Genomic DNA, 22,412 nt, shown 5'->3' with positions numbered 1-22,412 from the left:
ATAAAGACACAGACGCAGAGAATGGACTTGAGGACACGGGGAGGGGGAAGTGTAAGCTGGGACAAAGTGAGAGAGTGGCATGGACATATATACACTACCAAATGTAAAATAGATAGCTAGTGGGAAGCAGCCGCATAGCACAGAGAGATCAGCTTGGTGCTTTGTGACCACCTAGAGGGGTGGGATAGGGAGGGTGGGAGGGAGACGCAAGAGGAAGGACATATGGGGATATATGTATATGTATAGCTGATTCACTTTGTTATAAAGCAGAAACTAATACACCATTGTAAAGCAATTATGCTCCAATAAAGACACTAAAAAATAAATTAATTAATTTTTTTAAAAAAAAGCAGCTGTGTGTGGGACTTCCCTGGTGATCCAGTGGTTAAGACTTCGCCTTCCAATGCTAGGGGTGTGGGTTCGATCCCTGGTCGGGGAGCTAAGATCCCACATGCCTTGTGGCCAAAAAACTAAAACATAAGACAGAAGCAATACTGTAACAAATTCAATATAGACTTAAAAAAAAAAAAAAGCAGTGGTGTGTGTTTTTCTCTAAGTCAAAATGAGTTTTGGTCTAGGGGAAAGAACATCTTCAGATACCAATGCGAATGCCCTCATGACAAGGAACATCCTTGGCACCTAAGCTTTTGACCACCATGTGACTCCTGGCAGCACAGATGTTCTGGAATAAAATACCAACAAGAACTTGAAAACCAACCCTGGTTTCCCAGTAGGGCTCTGCTTCAATAACCCGTACCTTTGTCCTGGTCTCTTTGGTAACTTCCTTCTGGAGACACGTCCAGCTCAGCCCAAGGTAAACTCCCTCTTCTCTTTGAAATCAGCAAGAATCAAAAATGCTCCATCTCCATTAAAAGGTGAGGTGCACCCCGCTACAAGCATTCATGGCTCCCCAGAGGCAGTGAGCACAGGGGCCCATCTGCCTTCTAGCAAATACTGCGATCACAACTCGACCTCCGATGCCCCAAACCTTGACACCACCCTGAGAACACCACGCACAACCTGGATGAGTAGACGGTGAATGAAAGAGAAACTGTTGAGTCATCTTGCGGTAACTGTCAAAGGCTGCAGGCCCTGAGCCAGTGGGCGCCTGAGAAGATGCAAAGGGGGTCGTTTCTAAGTGCTGAGGTTTAATTCTAGCTGTGACGTTCCCTCAACTAGCGAGAGGTATCTTGGCTGATGGGCAAAGTCTACAAAGTTCTCAGGAAGAAAGGCTCTGAAGACGGAGAGAAAAGGGAAGAAGGGGAAGGAAAGATTCCTCCCCAGAGACAAAAACCTCACAGGAATCCCTGAAGGAGGCAGTTCCAGACCCCACCCCTGCATCCTGGGCCTCCACTGAGTGACCAAGTGATCATGGGAAGGGAGTTTCCCTCTCCATCCTTTTTCTCCCCTTCCTTCCTTGAGCTTTCATTAAGCGCCTACACCAGCTAAACACTGGAAATTCAAAACAAGCCGGGCTGGCTCCTACCTTCAAAGGGCTTGGAGTCCAGCGTGGAAGACAGAGCAGGAGGAAGACGGGTCCCGTACAAAGTGCACATGTCATCATTAGGCCTCAAGTGGCTGGATGGGTGCCGCCTCCCAGGGGTGGCCTGGTTGTTTTCTGGAATGCAGAGCCTTTGGTCTAGCAATTACCTTTGCCTGGCTCCGTCAGGAGGACCCGAGAGAAGGCAGAGCAGTGAGAACCTAGTCGCTCTGCAGGATCCGCTGAGGAGTGGGGTGTCTGTGGGCAGAGAGAGGAAGTCCCAGGAGGGAGGGAGGGAGGCAGTGGGGCGGGGAGGGCAGGAGGAAAGGGGTGGAAGGGTGAGCAGGAAGGAAGAGAAGGGGGAAATGGGGCCGAGTGAGCGGGGGATAGGAGCAGATACAATCTCCCGAGACAAAAACACGAACTGTCACCAAACTCAGGCATGTCTCTCCCTAGGTAAAGGTACACGCGGCAGCTACTGCTGGGGTTCTTCCTCCCCTGCCCAGGATCCTGGCGATGCTGCATCAGCTCAGCCCGAGGGGGCAGCTCCTGACTGGTCCAGGTCACCACGGGGATCTCAACCTCCAGGACAGTGACTGGTTTAGAAATGAGACTTGAAGCTTCAAACAAGGGGGGTTACTTTTTAGGGTGCGTGTGGGGAGTGCTGAGATGGGAGTGGCACCTGAGAGGTTAGCTAAGAAAGCAGCACTGGGTTTACGGCTGACAGCTCAGGGTCCTGGAGGATGCCCAGCCCTGTAGTCTACAGATACAACCAGGCCTTAACTGGCTCCTCAGACCATGCTCCGACCACGGGAGGGTGAAGTCTGCTGGCTTAGGGGGCTCCCTGTTTCCAATTGGGTTACACCTTTGGTAACCCAAAGGATGTCTTTGGGGGAACATTATGGTACACAAATTCTGCAGGAGAAGATCTAGAGGGCAAATCCATCATCTTCAACAACGAATCCTTTCACTGGCTGTGTAGGAGGCACCCTCGGTGAGTCTAACATGCACAGGAGCCAGGGTTCCCTCCTAGACCTTGAGAGCTACCTGTCCACCTACCTGTCCAGTTACAGGTAAATGGAAAGATGGCCATGGAGATTCCCTCAAGGGCCCATGATGACCTGGACTTCAAGGCCTGGGGTCCCTGAAGGGCAAAGAGGAGGTCAACACTCTCCCACGGCTGCCAGGAGGGCATGGGGAGAGACCCTGCGGGTCTGAGGGTCTCCCATGATGTCTGAGTTCCCACAATAAGTCCATAAATAGTGTCAAAAGAAACAGAGGTTTGCACGTGGTCCATAGAGCCGTCCCTGTGAGGAGAAGGGCAAGTAATCAGGGGCCCTGCAGTCACTTTTTGTCACGGTCATAACCACGTAAGAACCAGTCTCAGCTCCTGGAATCAACCCACCTGCAAAGCCTTATTCACGGAGGGAGAACAGGGTATAAATGTTGTAGCCTGGATGTGATTGTAAGGTAGAGGATGGACAGAAGGGAACTTAGAAAGAAAAGAGATGCTATCGAAGCTCGGTGCAATGAAGTAAATAAAAATAAAAACATATCCACACTAACAGGAGGTCACAGGAGAATCTCAGCTCCCTGGCAGGGAGAGAAGTGGGCAGAGGACTGCGGGACGGCACCCTGAAAACAGCGCCGGTTCTGAGATCTCATGACACAGTCAGAATGGCTTCCGTTAGAAAATAGGCCTGATTTCCTCCGAAATTGCAGTCCCTCCCGAGGCTGAGAGGAATGAGCACCCATGACCCCTAGTCTCTCTACACAGACATTGGTCCCTTGCATGCATAACATTTCCTTTGGAATCAATCAGCAAGTCTCTGCCCAAAAAGCCAAGCTATTGCCCAGCTTCAGATCAAAGTCACGGCCAGAGGAAGGAGGAGGGAACTTAACAGGCAGTGTTTAAGTGCCCCCATTCAAGGCAGAAATGCCTGACCTGGCTTCCCCGGTGCTCTTCTGAGACATCCTTCACTCACTGCAGTGACCCAGAGGCTCAGGAAGAAGCCAGTGATGGGCGCCCAGTGCTCTGTCGGTCTGGCACACATTTCTCCTCTTCTGGGCCACATCACCTCCTTTTGTCTTTAGCAGCCTCCCACTCCCTCCCCCACCCACGCGGTTCTGGTTGGTGACCCGCCCCAGGGGCCACTTCAAGGAAAAGCAATGGCAATGGCCAGCTGGGCCAATGAGGGTGACCTGGGCCAGGCTGGAAGCCAAAAAGAGTCTCTCTCTTCCAGCCTGGCTGCTGAGCTGTGAGACATGCACGCAAAGCTCCAAAGGCCACGAGGTGGCCAGGGTCTGTCTGGACGTGAGGTGAGCAGAGCTGAGGACTCCTGGCTGTGTCACCCTAGCAACCTGAACTCCAGCCTCTGTGCCTGAAGCCAAGGTGAGCTGTGTTTCTGTCTCTGCAAGTGAAACAAAAGTAAAATAAAAGCAAACTAATTGGGGTGCTTCTGGTTGAAAACCAAAAGTTTGGTTGAAACCCAACTCACAGTGGCCTGAACAGTAAAGGGAACTTGCTACTTCACGGAACTGCAGAGACAGGACAAGGGGCAGGGTTCAGGGCACGTTTGACTCCCTGGCTCAGTCATGCCCTGCCTCTGTGAGTCACTTCCTCCTAGGGCTGGCTTCCCTCTTGGTGACAAAATGGCTGCACACCTAGCCGGCCTCACATCCAGACTCCACCGCATCCAAAATGAGAAGACGTGCCCATCCGGCAGATCTCTCAGATAAGCAAGGAAGCATCTTTCCCAGGAGCCCTCAGAAACCTCCCTTCCTATTTCATTGGCCAAAACTGGATCACGGGACTATTCCTGTAGCAACCGGAGTAGCACTGGCTTCCTCAGGGTTACGGGTCAATCCCTTTGTCAAGATGGGGGGTTGATGAGGTGACTGGTCTACTTTCTCTGAATTATACAACCCACGGGAGAGGGTCACGGGCCCAGATGAAAACCTAGGAAGTTCTGGGAAGAGGCATCATGTGAAGACAAACGCTTACTTCATTAACACTGTGGCAAACAAGGAAGAAAAGAAATTACTATTAGGTTGGCCAACAAGTTCGCTTGGGTTTTTCCATAAGATGTTACAGAAAAACCCGAACAAACATTTTGGCCAGCTGATAAATGTTAGGTGTTATTATTGTTGTTTTCATTGACCTGTAATTACCCAAACACTTTGCCTTAAGTAGTACTACTATATTAGGTTTGTATCTTCCTTATGGTTTTTCCCCCTTGCCCTAATTTTTTATTTATTTCCCAATCATTTTTTTAAATTGACGTATAGTTGATTCACAATATTGTATTAGCTTCAGGTATACAACATAGTGATTCAAAAATTGTATAGATTAAAAAAAATTGTATAGATTATACTCCATTTAAAGTTATAATAAAATACTGGCTATAGTCCCTGTGCTGTACATGGTAGCTCTATATTTAATTTTTGAGGAACTTCCATACTGTTTTCCATAGTGGCTGCACCATTTCGTGTTCCCACCACAGCGTACAAGGATTCCGGTTTGTCTACATCCTTCCCAACGCACGCTGTCTTTTTGTATTGGTCTCTTAAAGCAGGTAGAAAACAAAAAGTGGAGTTACAAACCAATGTTACAATAAAGCTAGCATTTATAATCACCCAGGTATTTATTGATACATCACAATCTTCTCTAAGGGAATTTCTCACATTAAATTAGTAAACAGAATTTATAATGATCAAATCCTGCAGATCCCACCTCTTCACTGTCTCTGTCCTCTCCTCTCTACGTTTTTCACCAGAACTATTCCCTTTTCACACTTCATGATTATCCCCTTTGAGAGTCAAACGAGAGATCAAATATAAAAAGTGTGCAACCAACTGCACAGACAGCCCTGTGAAGGGGAAGTGGGACCACTGAGTCTCCTGGCCTTTTACCAGCAGGGGTTTTAGTTCCTTTCTCTAGATCTCTCTTTCTCTCAGTCTCTCTCAGTCTCTTCGCGTCTCTCTCTCTGCCAGTATCCTGTGGAGGGACCCTTGGTTAGTTTACTATTTTCTTTCCTTCCAACTGTTGGTCCAACCGGGAAATAATTCTGCCTTTTACAACCATAACTGGGAGGCAACACGGGCTAAGTCATCATTTTAAATCCATGATAAAGACACTCACCCAGTTGGAGAACTAGCACAATGACAGTAACTTCTAACCACACCCATGTGCCCCCCTCCCATCTCTCTGCCCTCCCCCTCCAATCCTCTAGAATCTTGGTTTAGCATTCCTTTACTTTCATTTTATAGAGTTTCTCACATATCCAGGTATGTCTAAAGAGTATATTGTTGGCTTAATTTATGCTAACTTTGTAAAAAAAAAAGGAATCAGCACACCAATGTTCATAACAGCACTATTCACAATAGCTGAGACATAGAAGCAACCTAAGTGTCAATTGACAGAGGAATGGATAAAGAAGATATGGTACATATATACAACGGACTACTACTCAGCCATAAAAAAGAATGAAATAATGCCATTTGCAGGAACATGGGTGGACCTAGAGATTATCACATACCAAGTGAAGTAAATCAGACAGAGAAAGACAAATATTATATATCACTTACATGTGGAATCTAAAAAAATAACACAAATGAACTTATTTATGAAACAGAAACAGACTCACAGACATACAAAACAAACTTATGGTTACCAAAGGTTAAAAGGGGTGGGGGAGGGATAAATTAGGAGTTTGGGATTAGCAGATATAAAATTCTGTATATCAAATAGATATACAACAAGGACTTACTGCATAGCACAGGGAACTTATTCAGTGTCTTGTAATAAACCATAATGGAAAAGAATATGAAAAAGAATATATATATATTCATATATATATGTGTACATGTATATATATATATGAATCACTTTGCTGTACATCAGCAACTAACACAACATTGTAAATCGACGATACTTCAGCAAGAAAAAAAAAGCCTTGGGCTTCCCTGGTGGCGCAGTGGTTGAGAGTCTGCCTGCCGATGCAGGGCACACGGGTTCGTGCCCCGGTCCGGGAAGATCTCACATGCTGCGGAGCGGCTAGACACGTGGGCCATGGCCGCTGAGCCTGCGTGTCCGGAGCCTGCGCGTCCGGAGCCTGTGCTCCGCAGCGGGAGAGGCCACAACAGTGAGAGGCCCACGTACCGCAAAAAAAAAAAAAAAAAAAAAAGCCTTCTCTTTAGCAAGTTTGATGTTTATAATACAATATTATTTTCTATACTCACTATACTATGCCTTAGCTCTCCAGGCCTTTTTTATCTACTGGTTGCAAGTTTGTACCTTTAAACAACATCTGTCTTATTCTTCCTACCACCCAGCCCCTGGTAACCACGATTCCACTTTGTTTTTATGAGTTCACAGCTTTTTTAGATTTCACGCATAAGAGGAGCATCACTTTCTAATGAGCCTAAAGTCATACATGGAGGATCCCTGCTCACCATCCTTTCAGGCACCTGGGCTTATGACCTGTCATTCATTCTCCACGCACCCATCCCTCAGGGACTAAAAGATTCATCTCTGGAGAAATTAACCCTGACCAAAACAAAACACTAATACTGGTCTGCCACTGAAAGGTTGGTTCTCTCTGATCAAGAAAGCCTGTGGCCAAGGACCCTGCCTGATTACAATCAGCATTTTGCTCATATTACTCACTTCACTCCTATTTTGAACAAACACCCAAGACTGACTAGACATTTAACAAAAGCCTCCGACATGAAAGCCAGAGGTCAAAAGTACAAACGGGAAAAGAAAAAGGAACTCAAAGGAAATAGAGACAAAGCATAAAAGGAAACATCTCAAAAATTACCATCAACTATTCCCAAGAAATAAGAGACTTTGCAACCAGAAAACAAGAACAGATGCTATAAAAAAGGAATAAAGAACTCAAAGAACTTTTGAAAATTAAAAATACAATAGTAGATATTTAAAATCACTCAAGAACAGTTGGAAGATAAAGTTAAGAAAGTCTCCCAGGAATTAGAATGAAAAGGTAAAGAGATGAAAAGGATTAGGAAACCCCAGGAGGTCCAACATGTGAACAAAAGGAGTCCAGATAAGAGAGCAGTGCAAATAGTTGAAGAACATGAGTTTCCAAAGAGCCCATCGTATGCCCTCCATAATGAAAGAAATGAAAGAAAAAGAGGCCCACATCAAGCCACAACATGGTGAAATTCCATGAAACCAGTGCTAAAAAGAAAGTCCTAGAAACTTCCGGGAGGGAGGAAGAAAAACAAGTCATATATTTATATATTAAAATGCCAGGGTGCAGAAGTGATCAGATTCATTAATAACAATGTTGGATACTTGAAAGCAATGGCATAATGTCTTTAAAATTCTGGGGGAAATTTTACTTCCAGCCTAGAATTCTACACCTGTACAAATATTCAGCCGATTTTGATAGTAAATATTTTCAGACATGAAGATCCCAAAAATCTCAAAAAGTTAACTCTCTGGTATCCTTTCTCAAGAAGTTATTAGATGAGAGACTGTCCTGGTTATCTATGGCTATGGTAACAATGTACCCCAAAACTCAGTGGCTTAAAACAACAATTCATTATCATTATATCTCACTACTCTTTCTAACAGGAATTTGGACACACAGGATCAAGTAGAGATGGCGGGTCTCCGCTTCTCAGTGTCTGGGGCCCCAGCTTAGATGACTTAGATGGCTGGAGACTGGAGCGGTCGGGAATGGTCAGCATCTCTCTATGGGGCATCTCTACATGGACCAGCTCAGGCTTCCTCACAGCGTGGCAGCCTTAGGCTGGTAGAACTTTTCACATGGAAGCTTGGGGCCTCAAGAGACAGGAAGTGGAAGGTACCGGTCACTTTAGGCCTGAGCCTGGACACTGTCACTTCAGCCATACCCTGTGGGTCAAAGCAGTCATAAGCCACTCAGATTCAAGGGGAGGGTTCACAAACCACACCTCTCAATGGGAGCAGTGTTAAAGAACTCATGGCCATCTCTAATCCTCCACAAAGGGTAACCAAAAAAGAGAAGGCCTGGGGAAACAGTGACGACTATAGAGGAGATGCAAAGGAAACTCCCAAGACAATGGTGAAGACGATGGTAAAGCCAGTCCAGACTAAAGCCCCAGAAGGAGGCCTCCTGGATGGATGTGTCCGTGGCGGGCCAGGAGGAACAGAACTGCCAGTTAACTGACAGGTTTGACCAAATTGAGAGGAGTGCAACTGTTGTATCCAAAAGTGTGGAGGCCAGGGAGTGATGAGTTTATACAAAACTAAGCAAATGAATAAAAGGGGCAATTGTTAGCCCAAGAGAACACCAGAAGTTGTGAAAGAAAGGAAATGAAATATGGTACACTAAGGGGCATGGCTGAGAATAATACTTATGTAGTCACAGCGATGTGAACACTGGATAGTGATTTAAGTAAAAATGGGGATGCACGGATTTGGGGGAATAAGGAAAGAAAGTGGGCATTAGTGGGAATCTTCATTTTTTATACGAGTAAGTCATTATATAATCAAGAAGTAGCTGCTTACGCATGCTTTTAAGGAAATAGAGGTAAATAACATAAGAATCCAATGAAAGACTTGGAAGTGTTTGCCAGTGAGGAAAGGGGATGAGGGATGAAGGGGGAGGAACAGGGGTGGATGCTTCTCACTCCAAACCTCATAGTATTTTTTGTATTAAGTAGGTTCATACATTATATCATGAACATAAAAATTAAATTGTAAAAGAGCAAGCTATAGGACAAAACACATAGCATGATCTTGTTTATATAAGACAATGTTCACATGTATATGTGAACTCATAGGAAAATAGAAAAAGTAGAAAAAAACCCTACAACACACTAAAGTATTCAAAGTGGTCGGAGGACCAAAAGTCCATCAACAAATGAACGGGTAAACAAAATGTGGTCTATCCATGCAGTGGAGTGTTATCCAGCCTTAAAAAGGAAGGAGATTCTGCCATGTGTCACAATATGGACGAACCTTCAGGACACTCTGCTAAGTGCAAAAGCCAGACTCCAAAGGACAAATATTGGATGATTCCACTTATGTGAAGTAACTACAGTAGTCAAATTCGTAGAGACAGAAAGTAGAATGGTGCTTGCCAGGGGCTGTGGGGAGGAAGGAAGGGGGAGTTAGTGTTTAATGAGTAGAGCGTCAAACTGTGAGGATGCCGAAGTTCTTGGGTGATGGTCGCACAACACTGTGAATGTACTTAATGCCACTGCACACGTTAAAATGGTATATTTTATTTTCTGTGTATTTCACCACAATCAAAAAAGAAAAAATGGTTGGGGGAGGGGACAGTTTAAGAAACTTCCACGTTTTCCATATTATTTGACTCTTTGCAATGAGAAGTTTTTCATGAAATACTTGCATGTATATAGAAGACTGAGGGGAAAAACTAAACCTTTGCAAAAGTTAAGGAAGAGAAATGTGCATTGCTCCAGGGAAGGAAAGAAAAGGCAGTGAAGAGAAACAAGGGGGAGGGGGAAACAGGCAGGCCCAGCACAGCCAGGTCAGGGAGGGGAGCCCTGAGGAAGCGTGGTGAGGGGTCTGGGGGACCCAGAAGTGTCTCGTGGGGCCTGCAGCCTTGCATTGTGCACACCCACTCGCCCACCAGGCCCTCAGGAGAGAGCTCCAGTTTGCCAAGAAACAAACTCAAAAACATTTTAAAATCTTATCTCATTTCAGATGTTGCTTTTAAATATTCCCTGCAAACCCCAGGGAGGAGCCTCAAGTGGCCCAGAATCCTCTGGGGTCCCAGTCAAGGACATGCTGTCCTATGCACCACGGGGCAGGTGTGACCCTCAGCAGCCGGGGCATTCCCGGAGCCTGGGGGACCCTCCACCAGAGTAGGGACAAGAAGGACTCGGCCTGGCAAGCTGGTCTTGGGGAGAGACGGGGGACCTTGGCTGTGCCCACATCACACCTGGGGAGGCAGACTAGTGGATGAATCCCTGCACTGAGGGCAGCTATGATGTGCACAGAAAACTGCACAACCAGGTTTTTGGGTTTTTTTGGAAGCAAACTGTTTCCTGGGCTCTTATGTCCTGGGAGTGCCAGACCCTGTACAAACTTCCCACTATACACACAGCACTCACACTAATGAACCCCATCCCCTCCCATACCTACTTGAACTTCAAAGGCCTGGGGAGGGGAGACTGGCCACAGGAGGCCTCACCTTGCCTCAGTGAATCTGAGCTAGAGAAGCTTTATTTCTGGCCTCCCATGGAGCATTTTACTGCAGCAGAATGTTAAAAAAAAAACATCGAGAAATCAGGATCACTGTCTTCTAACCCCCGTAAAATCAAATCTGATACAATGTGAACTTTCAAGCAGATAGCACAATCTTTAATCACTGGGGAAAAACAATATGAAATTTAGGCTCTTATTTCAACTGTGAAATTATGAAGTCAATAAGCAAGAACTGGTGAGAATGGAAAAGTGTTTGTTAGGGTAATTTGTACCTTTTTTTCTCCTTTTTTTTTTTTTTTTTGGTGTCACACCACAGCCAGCAACACTAAACAGCTACTCAACAGTTTATAAGTGTCCCAACAATCCAGCGGCACAGATATTATCCCCATTCTTTTGAATCAGCAAATGTAAGCTCAGGAAGGTAAAATCACACTTGATGACAATCACACAGGCAATAAGCTACCGGCTGGCTTTCCAGCCCCCGCCTGCCTTTCCCTCTGTCCCTAAGCAGACCGTTTAATTCACAGCAAAGAACCTTCTACAAGGCCCAAATCAGTAGTTTGGATATTAGCATTCTTTCCCATCATTTAAACTGCAGTTACCTAAACTGAAAAGACAGAGATGACAGCCCATGAATGAAACTGAAAAGATGGAGGAAGATAGGAAAAGGGGTGTGACAGAACTAAATATGACTTAAAGCGGTAGGACCTCCTTGCCCTCTGAAAAATTACTGAGGCCTCCACACAAAAACCTGCACATAGATGTTTATAGCAGTTTTATTCATAATTGCCAAAACTTGGAATCAACCGAGATGGCCTTCAGTAGATGAATGGACAAATAAACTGTGGTTCATCCAGACAACGGAATACTATTCAGCAAGAAAAAGAAATGAGCTATCAGGCCATGAAAAGATATGGATGAAGCTTAAATACATATCACTAAGTGAAATAAGGCAATCTGAAAAGACTACATACTATATGATTCCAACTGTATGATTGTAGAAAAGGCAAAACTATGGAAACAGTGAAAAGATCAGTGGTTGCCAGGGGTGGGTGGTAGAGAGAGAAAAATAGAGCACAGAGAATTTTTAAGGCAGTGAAAATACTCTATATGATACCAAACGATGGGTACATGTCATTATACTTTTGTCCAAACCCACACAATGTACACCACCAAGAGTGAACTGTAATGTAAACTGTGGACTCAGTGATTATGATAAATCAATAGATTCATTTCTGGTTAAAAAAAAATACACACACACACACAAAAAAACACACAAAAAAACAAAAAACAAGTACCATTCTGGTGAGTGATGTTAATAATGGAGGAGGGGGCTATGTCTGTGTGAGGACAGGGGGTATATGGGATATCTCTGTACCTCCCTCTCAATTTTGTTGTAAACCTAAAACTGCTCTTTAATATTGTCTTTAAAAAAATTATTGGGGGCCCCAAATATCTATTGGTATTTATCATTTCAGAAATTATAACAGAAAAATTGTTCAAATATTTATTAAATCATTTGAAAATAATAGTATTAATATTTAATTAGAAAAGTAGCATTGTTCTGCATTTTTATAATTCTCTTTCATATCTGCCTTAAAACTGCTGGATTCTCATATCTGCTTCTGCAGACATGTTGGAAAATTATACATCATGTAGTCTCTGAGAACTACCACTGTACACTTGTGAGAAAATGAGAATGAAAAGGCCAATAACTGCTTCATATTATTACTAAAATAATTTCTAACTTGTGAAGCTCCTGGGAGTCCTGGGTACCGCCCGGAGTCCCTGGGCCATGCTTTGAGAATCATGACATAAAGAAGTAGGTGTGAGAGAGAAGGAAAAAGAAGGTGGGGAGACACTCAAGGGCACACCCACCATCTCACACCTGTCAGCTTTCACCTTCCCTAAGCTCCCCTCTCCCCACTGGGTACCACCAGGGCAGAAACCGCAGCTTCCTGGCCAAGGACAGGCTGCTTTTACTCCAAGCATCACCTTCCCTCTCAGCCCAGCTCAACCTTCAGACATAAACTAAACGTGGGCTAAGTAGTTAATCTTCCTTCGGAACATACTGGTGTTCTTAACTGGAGCTTTCTTAAACTAAAACTCCAAAGCCTGATTCTAAAAGTGGGCTTATCAGTCGGCCTGAGATGGGGTCAGCCGCCCAACAGAGCACAGGAGAAACAGTCCCCATTGAGACACAAGGGTTGAGTTCTGGTCCTGACTGGCCGGTCCCTGGGTTATTTTCTCCCTCTGTAAACTTAGGCTGTACCAAGCCCTCTGCCCACTTCTCAGGGCTGTCCTGGCATCAAATGACCTCGTGGACCTGAGCCCACCTTACAATCCAAGCACCCCAGCTGCTCTTAGGCCGCCCCTCTGCACACCTGGACTCCGCGGGGCCCCTGGGAGCCTGCCCCACGCTGACGACCAGATACACCCTGGACAGAGCCAGTCCACCCCTGTGCCGGGAAAATGCCCTTACTTCCCGGCAGGCACGACCCGAGAGACGCTGTTCTGTCCCCGTTTCCACGCTCCTGGTCCGGACAGGGTTGCACAGTGGCCCTGGGCGCGCTCCACTCCCGCCTCATCCTGGGTTTTCTGCCCCTTATTCCCTGCAGGGGTGGGACACGCGGAGGCGGGGAGTCAAGAAACAAGTTTAGAAGCAAGGCCGATCCTTCCAGCCACCACTCTCGGCCGAGCACCCCGCCCGCCGCTGTGGGGGCCCACCCGTGCACCCCGACTCCCGGTGTAGGAGGGAGCTCGGCGGGCGGAGGACACCTCCAGGGGCAGATGAAGTCGCCACCTCTGCTGCGCCCACAGGGCTGGGGAGGGCAGTCCAGCATCTGCCAAGTCGGGAAGGACCTGCTTCTCGGGCACAGCACCCACACCCCCAGCTCGCCCTCGCCCGGGGTGCACCAGGAGGGCGCTGCCCGCAGGGACGCGCGGGGACCGAGGGGATGCAGCCGGCGGCGGGACGCACGGGACGGGGTGGCGACGAGGCCGGTACCTGTGCTGGAAGAGCGGGCAGCCGCCCAGAAGCCAGCGCAGCTCGTTCTTGAGGCTCCAGAACTCACAGTCCAGATAGCGGTGCAAGGACGAGTCCCCGAGCCCCAGGTCCGGCACCGGTTCCATCGCGCCGCCCGTCCTCTGGCGCGTCCGCGGGGCCGCTTCCCTGCGCACCTCCTCCAGCTGCTGGCATTTGGGGCCGAGAAGCGCACGCCCTCTCATCCACACACAGCCACCCAGTCTCCTCCCTCTTCAACTGCTCGTCCCCTCCCTCCCCCGCGCTGGCCCTGCCCCGACCGACTCCCTGGGCACCAAGTGAAGAAAGAACAGGCCAGGGAATCTGGGCTCTTACAGAGGTCTCCCCTGGAACAAACTCTACTGCCTGGCCCTGGGGCTTTAGTTTCTGCCGCCCATGCCCACGGCTCAGTTGTCCCTCCAGTCGCTGACCCACAAGAAGTATTAGAACCCTAGAGGGGGAGTTGGTGAGGTAGACACAGGGTACGCTGTGGGCACGGGGGTCCTGGTTGCTCAGAGCTGTGACATCTTACTCAGAGGACCTCCTGTGCCAGCCTCTCTGCCACCGAGACCCAAGATGCCCCAGGCCATGCTCTGGTCTCCTTACGTAGTCCAAGCTCGCTCTGCTCTCTGGGGTCAGGCCAATGAATGGAAGATGAGGTGCTGAGGCAAGGAATATGACCTTATTATGAAAGAGAGCACGCCGAAAAGATGGCAAAGTCTCAAAACAACCATCTTATGGGAGTTTGGATGCCAGTTTCTTTTATAGCACAGAGAGGGGGAGGAGACAAGGAAGTAAAAAGGTGTAAGTTTTGCAAATATCACCTGGAATGGCCAGCCTCAGGGAGGGGATGCGTTAATTTCTGCTTTCTTGTAACCAGCCACAGGTGGACAGGGTCCAGATGTTTCCCTGAACAAAGGCACTTTGGTTTAACGTTCAGGCAGAGGGGCAGGGTTCCCCGAGGCAGGCCACTGTGTATAGACAGTATCCTTTTAGTGAACAAAAGCAGCGAAAGCAAAGGTTAAAGTAAAAGAAACAGATCCAACATGCAGTCTGATTTGGCTCTTCCCTGTTACAGTCCCAACTCAGCTGCAGCTCAGCTCAAAGCCTTGCCACCCCCAAACTGGGCATTCCTATGAACTTTAATATTACTGTAATCTGGGGGTGGCCCGGGCCTGCAGAGTAGCTGGGAGATGCAAACAGAACAAGGCAATGAACAAACACTAACTCATCTCCCAGCACCCTCCTTCTGTTGTTTTAACAAGTGACCAATGTTCATTCCTCTCCTCTCTCTAAGTCTCATATACTTTATTGATTCTCCTTTTAAGTATAAAGGAAATGTTAGCTTCCAAAGACCACCCTGCTGGGGAGATGACTCTTGGGGGTGTAGTGTAGCTGGCAGTTGGGTCGCTGTCTGCTGTCATTGGGTTAATGGACATCACTTGTATCAGTTTCCTACGGCTTGAGTAACAAACATTTATTGTTAAAGTTCTGGAGGTCAGAAGTCTAAAATGGATCTTACAGGACTAAAAATCAAGGTGTTGGCAGAGCGGGACCCCTCCTGGAGGCTCCAGGAGGAAAATCCCTTTCCTCATCTTTTGCAGCTTTTAGAAGTTGCCTGCATTTGTAGGGTCCCAGCCCCTTCCTCCATCTTCAAAGTGCATCCCAACAACCTCTGCTTCCTTGCTGGTCTGCTGATTTTGACCTTCTTGCCTCCCTCTTAGAAGGACTCTGGTGATTACATTGGGCCCACCCAGATAATTCAGGATAATCTCCTTGTTTCCATATCTGTAATTTAATCACATCAATAATATCCCCTTCCCCAGGTGAGATAACATAACAGGTTCTGGGGATTAGGCTATGGACGTCTTTGGTGGGCCGTTGTTCTGTCCACCATACCACCTGCGCAGCTGCAAGTAACAATACCTACCAGAGGCCATGAATAAGGACTTTGGCTTCTCATATAACAGGGAGGCTGGGGGTAGGAAAGCCCAAGGGCTAACTCAGTGGCTCTACCCCAGGGACCCAGGTTCCCTTTCCATCTTTCTTCTCCAGCATCCTTTCTCAGTGTGTTATCTTTATCTCTCAGTCATCAGATGGATGCTGCAACTCCAAGCACCACTTTGTGCCAAGCAGAAGAGGGGCATTTCCTTCTATATCAGTCAGGATAGCATAGTAGTAAGAACAACCTCAAAACGACACACACTGTGGTCACAAATACCCCAAACCTTAGCACTTAAAAATATAAGACTTTAATTCTCACCACGCCACCTGGGGGCTCTGCCCCATGTCCTCTTTCTCCAGGTCCCAGCTGAGAGAACAGCCACTGTGTAGCCACACAGGCTCTTCAAGCTTCCAGCTGGAAAGGACCTGTGTAACTTCCACACACAATCCGTTGTCCAAAGCAGTTCACTCCTGACCCTATGCGGGAAGGGAAGTACCATCCAGGACATGCCCAGAAGGCCAACACCCCAAATAATCTGGGAGCAGCACTTGTGGCTACGAACGAAATCTTGCCAAACATTTGACTCACTGTCTGTCCCATAGGCAATGTACACTCTCCACTCCCCAAAGGAGACAACCAAACAAAGTCCCAGACTATCACAATGTCAAGTCCAAGGCCCCTGGGGGGTGCACAGTAGTCTCTGCATCAAGTCAGGATGTGGTACCTTTCGATTCAGAGACCTAAAAGCTAAAAAGATAAGTTACTAAGTAAGCTTCCAAGTCTATGTAACTTTAGTGAGAAAAAAATCCTTCGTAGTTATAAGTCACTAAGATTTTGCTGGAGCTTTGTTTGCTACCCAACCATAACCTAACCTATCCTAGAAGATCCTGGAAGAATTCTGATGCTGAAATAAAACACCAAAGTATGTGCAACTGGCTTAGAGACAGTGAAGGGAGAGGGCAGTGAAGGGAGAGGGCAGTGAAGACGATATTAAACAAAGCTGGATGGAAGGAGGTTCATGTTATGAAGTGGCAAACATTTGACAGCACTGTCACCAACAGATGACACAGCCTAATGAACTTATCACTTCAGAAGAAGATGCTAAAAACAATGTTAGCACTGCATGTTGGCTGCTATTGGTTGTGTTGGACAAGTTATTATAAGAGATGAACTTAGAAAAGAAGGGGTTTCTACACTGGCTGCATATTAGATTAATTTAGGGTGGTTTGTTTGTCTTTTACTGCTCAGTGGCGCACTCAGTGGTCACTTAGCCCTTGGATAAATCCCATCCTTCCCATCTTGCCACCGCTGCTAGGCGCCCTGAGAGGTTTCTCCCATGTGATCATGAGCAGCTCCGCTGCCTCTCCCACTGGACACAGTCTGACTCCATGTGGAGCCCTGGGCTGCGACCAGAAGGTGCATGTGGGGAAGGGAGCCTGGAGACACAGCTCCCTTTATTATCATGTCACTTTGTGAACAGCGCCCTCCAGCAGAGTTTGCAATGAGAAAACTCAGCAGCCTTTGCTGACTGCCTCTCTTATCCCAGGAGCTAGACAGGTGTCCAGGGATAGGGAAGGGGAAGATTCCAGAAACAACCACCACACTGTCCTCAGGAATACCCACCCCTCCAAACAGCCACAGCTTCATTACAGGATCACCCCCGATGTGCCTGCCTCCTTTTCTCCCCAGGATGGAGTCTTTGACAAATGGACTCCAACGGGCACACTCCAGCCCCACCAGGCACGAGTGGCACATGCTGGGAATGCCCAGTGTGAACATGGACCAAGGACACACTAAGGATTATCTCTGTATGTTGCATGCAGGGATCTCCATGACGAACTGTTTAAAAAGCAAGGGAAGAATGGTGTGTAAAATCTGCTACCTCTTGTGTAACAGGAGGAGTATGTGTGTTTGCCTTTGCCAGTTGCTTCATTTGCAAATATTTTCTCCCATTCTGAGGGTTATCTTTTCGTTCTGTTTATGGTTTCCTTTGCTGTGCAAAAGCTTTTAAGTTTAATTAGGTCCCATTTGCTTATTTTTGTTTTTATCTTCATTACTCTAGGCAGTGGAATTGAAAAAGATCTTGCTGCAATTTATGTCAAAGAGTGTTTTGCCTATGTTTTCGTCTGAGAGTTTTATAGTATCCGGCCTTACATTTAGGTCTTTAGTCCATTTGTTTTTGTGTATGGTGTTAGGGAGTGTTATAATTTCATTCTTTTACATGTAGCTGTCCATGCTGAACAGCAGAAACTAACGCAACAATGTAAAGCAACTATACTCCAATAAAAATTAATTTTAAAAAAAGCCAATGAAAATTATTACCTATAAGAGGAGAGAGAGAATGAGGATGGAAGGTAAACTCTCTGAATACAACTTGTTTTATAATTTTTACTTTGGAGCTAGGTGAATGGTTTAAAAAAGGTTTAAAAAATTAAACCTAATGGGAAAATAAAGTGGCCCCTAAAAATGCAAACTGAAACAAATTTTCTCAATTCTATTTCAAGTTGACATGATCACAAGAGAAAAACTATTCAACTAACTTTAAATTCATTACTTTGAACAGCCCACTAGGAATATAGCCCAAGAAGGGTAAAAAGAAATAGAGAAATTTTATACTACATTTAATAGCCCTAGTAGTAGTAGTAATATTGGTGTTAGTTTGAAACTGTTTTGTGTATGCTGTAATATAAAACAAATAATTAACTAGATAAATGGCATTAGAATCCAAGATCATTAACATAAAAAAGTGACAAATACAAAATCAAAGAAATTAAGGCAAAATCCTTAAGTTAAATCCTTACCTTAAATTTGAATTGGAGGGACTTCCCTGGTGGCGCAGTGGTTAAGAATCCGCCTGCCAATGCAGGGGACACGGATTCAAGCCCTGGTCTGGGAAGATCCCACATGCCACAGAGCAACTAAGCCCATGTGCCACAACTACTGAGGCTGTGCTCTAGAGCCCACGAGCCACAACTACTGAGCCCGTGTGCCACAACTACTGAAGCCCGTGCACCTAGAGCCCGTGCTCCACAACGAGAAGCCACCGCAATGAGAAGTAAGCGCACGGCAACGAAGAGTAGCCCCCGCTCGCCACAACTAGAGAAAAGCCCACACGCAGCAACGAAGACACAACGCAGACAAAAATTAATTAATTAATTTTTAAAAAGAATGATCTCAACAACAGAAAAAATTTGAATTGGAAACAGTATGACTTTACAATTTGTTTAACTTCTATTTCTGGGGTGTTTTGTCCTATATGGAGTAGCAGCCAGTCTGTATATGAATGCATGAGGGTTGAACCCCCAATCCCAACTTGGGGACACTGATACATGAAAGCTAAGAACTTAACCAAACAAAAAGTGGGCAAGAGAACGTTCCCAGCAGTGGGACAGCAGAATCAAAGACCAGAAGGAAACAGGGCAAGGCTACCACATACAGTTGCTTAGGTTGTACACTGTACAAGGGCACCACATCCAGAAATTACACATACTGAAGTAATTTATGAGGAAGTACATAGGTGGGTTATGAGACCTTATTCCTCCCACCTAACACCTCCCAACACATAAGTCCAAACTGTCAAATATGGCATGCACACACTAGGACAGCACACACATACACACATATGATCAATGAGACACACAGGCACTCAGCTGCAGCCTGTCCTGACTGGGCTTGGGCTTCCTGAGCTCACCTTTCTCCCTCACTTGCCACAATTAGAGACCAATTTTCACACCCTGTTATACAAACCTGACACAGTCATCTCCTCTGGGAGGGGGCAGGGGACAGGTGGAGTGTGCTTCCCTGTGGTAAGAAGCAGAGGGTGTGTGTGTGTGTGTGTGTGTGTGTGTGTGTGTGTGTGTGTGTGTGTGCTAGACCTTAGGGACTGAGAATTGGAGAGGGGTCGCTCTCTCTGCTGAAGTACTTGAAGATTATTGCCAGAATATAGAGAATGGAAACTAGAGGGGCAAATAGCAAATGTCACTGTGTCACATAACAGGGTTTGGCACAGTGCCTAGTGCATGGCACTCACTCAACCAATGGACATCGCCGTTCTAGCCAGAGCAATTAAACAATAAAAAGAAATAAAAGGCATCCAAATTGGAAAGAGAAAAGTAAAACTATCACTTTTTGCAGTCTGCACTTTTGAAGACATTATTTTACGTATGGGAAATATAAAAGAATCCACCACAAAACCACAAGAACTGATAAAATAATTTAGCAAATTTGCAAGATACAAGATCAATATACAAAAAGCAGTGGTATTTCTACACAGTAGCAATAACCAATCAAGAAATGAAATTAAGGGCTTCCCTGGTGGAGCAGTGGTTAAGCATCCACCTGCTAATGCAGGGGACATGGGTTTGAGCTCTGGTCCGGGAAGATCCCACATGCTGCAGAGCAACTAAGCCTTTCTGCCACCACTACTAAACCTGCGTTCTAGAGCCTGAGAGCCACACTACTGAACCTATGTGCCACAAGTACTGAAGCCCACACACCTAGAGCCTGTGCTCCGCAGCAAGAGAAGCCACCACAATGAGAAGCGCAGGCACTGCAACGAAGAGTAGCCCCCGCTCGCCACAACTAGAGAAAGCCCGCACACAGCAATGAAGACCCAACGCAGCCAAAAATAAATAAATGAAATAAATAATTTTTTTAAAAAAGAAGCAATGAAATTAAGAAACTATTTTTCATTTACAATAGCATCAAAAATAATAAAACACTTAGGAATAAATTTAATCAAGGTGGTGCAAGACTTGTACACTGAAAACTACAAAACATGGTTGAAAGAAATTAAAGACATAAATAAATGAAAAGAGAACCAACGTTGCTGAGTGGAAGGCCATCACCACTGCGCCTCTAGTTGCCTAGGGTTAGTTAGAAATTTTTGTCATTCCCTGGGGAAAAGAAATCATCTACACATGAAGCATGCCCATGTAATATATATGATAATTAACTATTGTTGAAATCTTTATTTAACCTAACAATGATCTTTCCTCAGCAAACCAATTAATATTGATTCACAATCACATCAGCAAGCCAAAACCTAATATTTAAAGTTTCATGTTCTTGTAAGGATTCCATCTGCCCAGAAGTTACACCATCCATGAGACTAATCCCTGATCACCAAGTAACTCGAATGTTTTCCTTGTCTTTTGTTCATTTTTTATTTTTCTCTACCTTGTTCATTTTCTACAAAAATTTGCCACTTCCTCCCCTGCTTCACAATTCTCTAGACTCTTGAGAACAGAGACCACCTGCTTCATGAAGTATTAAATGAAGTTTGTTTGTATCACCTCAATTGTCTTTTTTTTTTTTTTAAACACCATATATATGCCTAGACTAAGCATCTGGTAAACTAGGCTCCAGGTAACTCATGGTACCCTCACATCACTCCTTTGTTTCCTAAAAGACAAACAAAAGGACCTCATTCAGACTTTGGTACACAGACAAGAATTATATTAGTGCTCAGCTACACAGACATTGGTCAGGACTATCCCGGAAGTTGATGTTTTTAAATAAACAAGTTTGAAACTTGATTTTAGCTCTTTTCTCTAGATTGGGAAGTGTCCAGCTCTTTGAAGGGACAGAAGCAATCCAATCTGAGCAAGAATACTAAAGACTTAGCAACTTGACAAGAGGAAAGGACTTCTGTCCTGAAAGCATAGATAATGTTATAAGGTAGAGAGGCATTAATGCTAATGAAATTTCGAGCTTATGCTCAGAGATGCAGATCACCTCCATGGTATAAGAACAAGAAATCTGTCTGGTCTTTGACCAGGGTTCCTGGCACAGAGCTTCAAAAACACTGGGAATTTCTTAAGTGATCAAGTGTCTTTGTTATACTAATGAGATGACACCTGGTGGGTCCCTATATAGCCTCAGGATGGGGACTGGTCAGCAGAAAGGTTGGGGCTTTGAGTCCTAACGTCAGTCAGACCTCCTGACATCAAGAAAGGGAAGGGAGGGTCGGAGACTGAGTTCACTCACGTGCTCAATGATTTAATCAGTCATTTTTACATAATGAAATGCCAGTAAAAAACTCTGGACACTGAAGCTCAGTGGAGATTCCTGACTGATGAACACACTGACGTGCCAGGGAAATAACACACCCTGACTCCACGGAGAGAGGGCCCACATTGAGGACAGTCCCAGACCTTGCCCTACGCGTATCCTTTATAATAAAGTTGTAATCATCCACATAGCACTTTCCTGAGTTCTGTGAGTCATTACAGTAAATTGTCAAACCTGGACGGGATTGTGGGAACCCCTGAAATTGTAGCCAGTGGATCGGAAGTGTGGCTAGCTGGGAACCCCTGGAACTTGTGGCTGGTGTCTGAACTAAGGATGATCTTGTTGGGGACCGTGCCCTTAAACCTGTGGATTCTGACTAACTCCCAGGTGGCTAGTGTCAAAGTTGAACTGCAGCACACCCAGTTGAGATGGAAACAAAACACCTTCTATGAGAACCAGAAGGGTTGGTCCATCATCACGCAAGAGAGGTGTGGTCAGCTGTCACTGCCTATATGGCCAAACTGCTACCTTTAAGATAAAGCTGGCCAGGGCCTGATGATGGTGTAGTTTTTCCTAAAAGCCTGACACTTTTTTGAGCAGTGATTTTCCCCAAGAAGCCATAACTACTTTCCTCTAATTAAACTCAGGGTGGTATTTTAGCAACAAAACTTTTCTGTAGGCTATACCTACTCTACTCATAACCCTAATTCCTACAAGGCAATTCAAGTCCCCTTCACTCCAATCCTTGAAATGAAGACATCTTTTC

General features: G+C 45.7%; 1 protein-coding gene across 1 annotated transcript in view; it reads right to left on the bottom strand.

Annotated features, from left to right (window-relative positions):
- The window catches only part of ACOXL (acyl-CoA oxidase like), a 371,113-nt gene extending 353,570 nt beyond the window's left edge, over window positions 1-17,543 (bottom strand). Inside the window, 1 exon segment of the mRNA XM_033401938.2 lies at window positions 13,675-17,543. Coding sequence (XP_033257829.1) covers window positions 13,675-13,895 — 221 coding nt within the window. The 5' untranslated portion in view covers window positions 13,896-17,543.
- Between the last annotated feature and the right edge of the window lie 4,869 nt (window positions 17,544-22,412).

Source organism: Orcinus orca, chromosome 13 (assembly GCF_937001465.1).
Source record: "Orcinus orca chromosome 13, mOrcOrc1.1, whole genome shotgun sequence".
In the NCBI taxonomy this organism is placed as follows: domain Eukaryota; kingdom Metazoa; phylum Chordata; class Mammalia; order Artiodactyla; family Delphinidae; genus Orcinus; species Orcinus orca.
The sequence above is the reverse complement of the archived record's forward strand: the minus strand, read 5'-3'. Positions and strand labels throughout refer to the sequence as shown.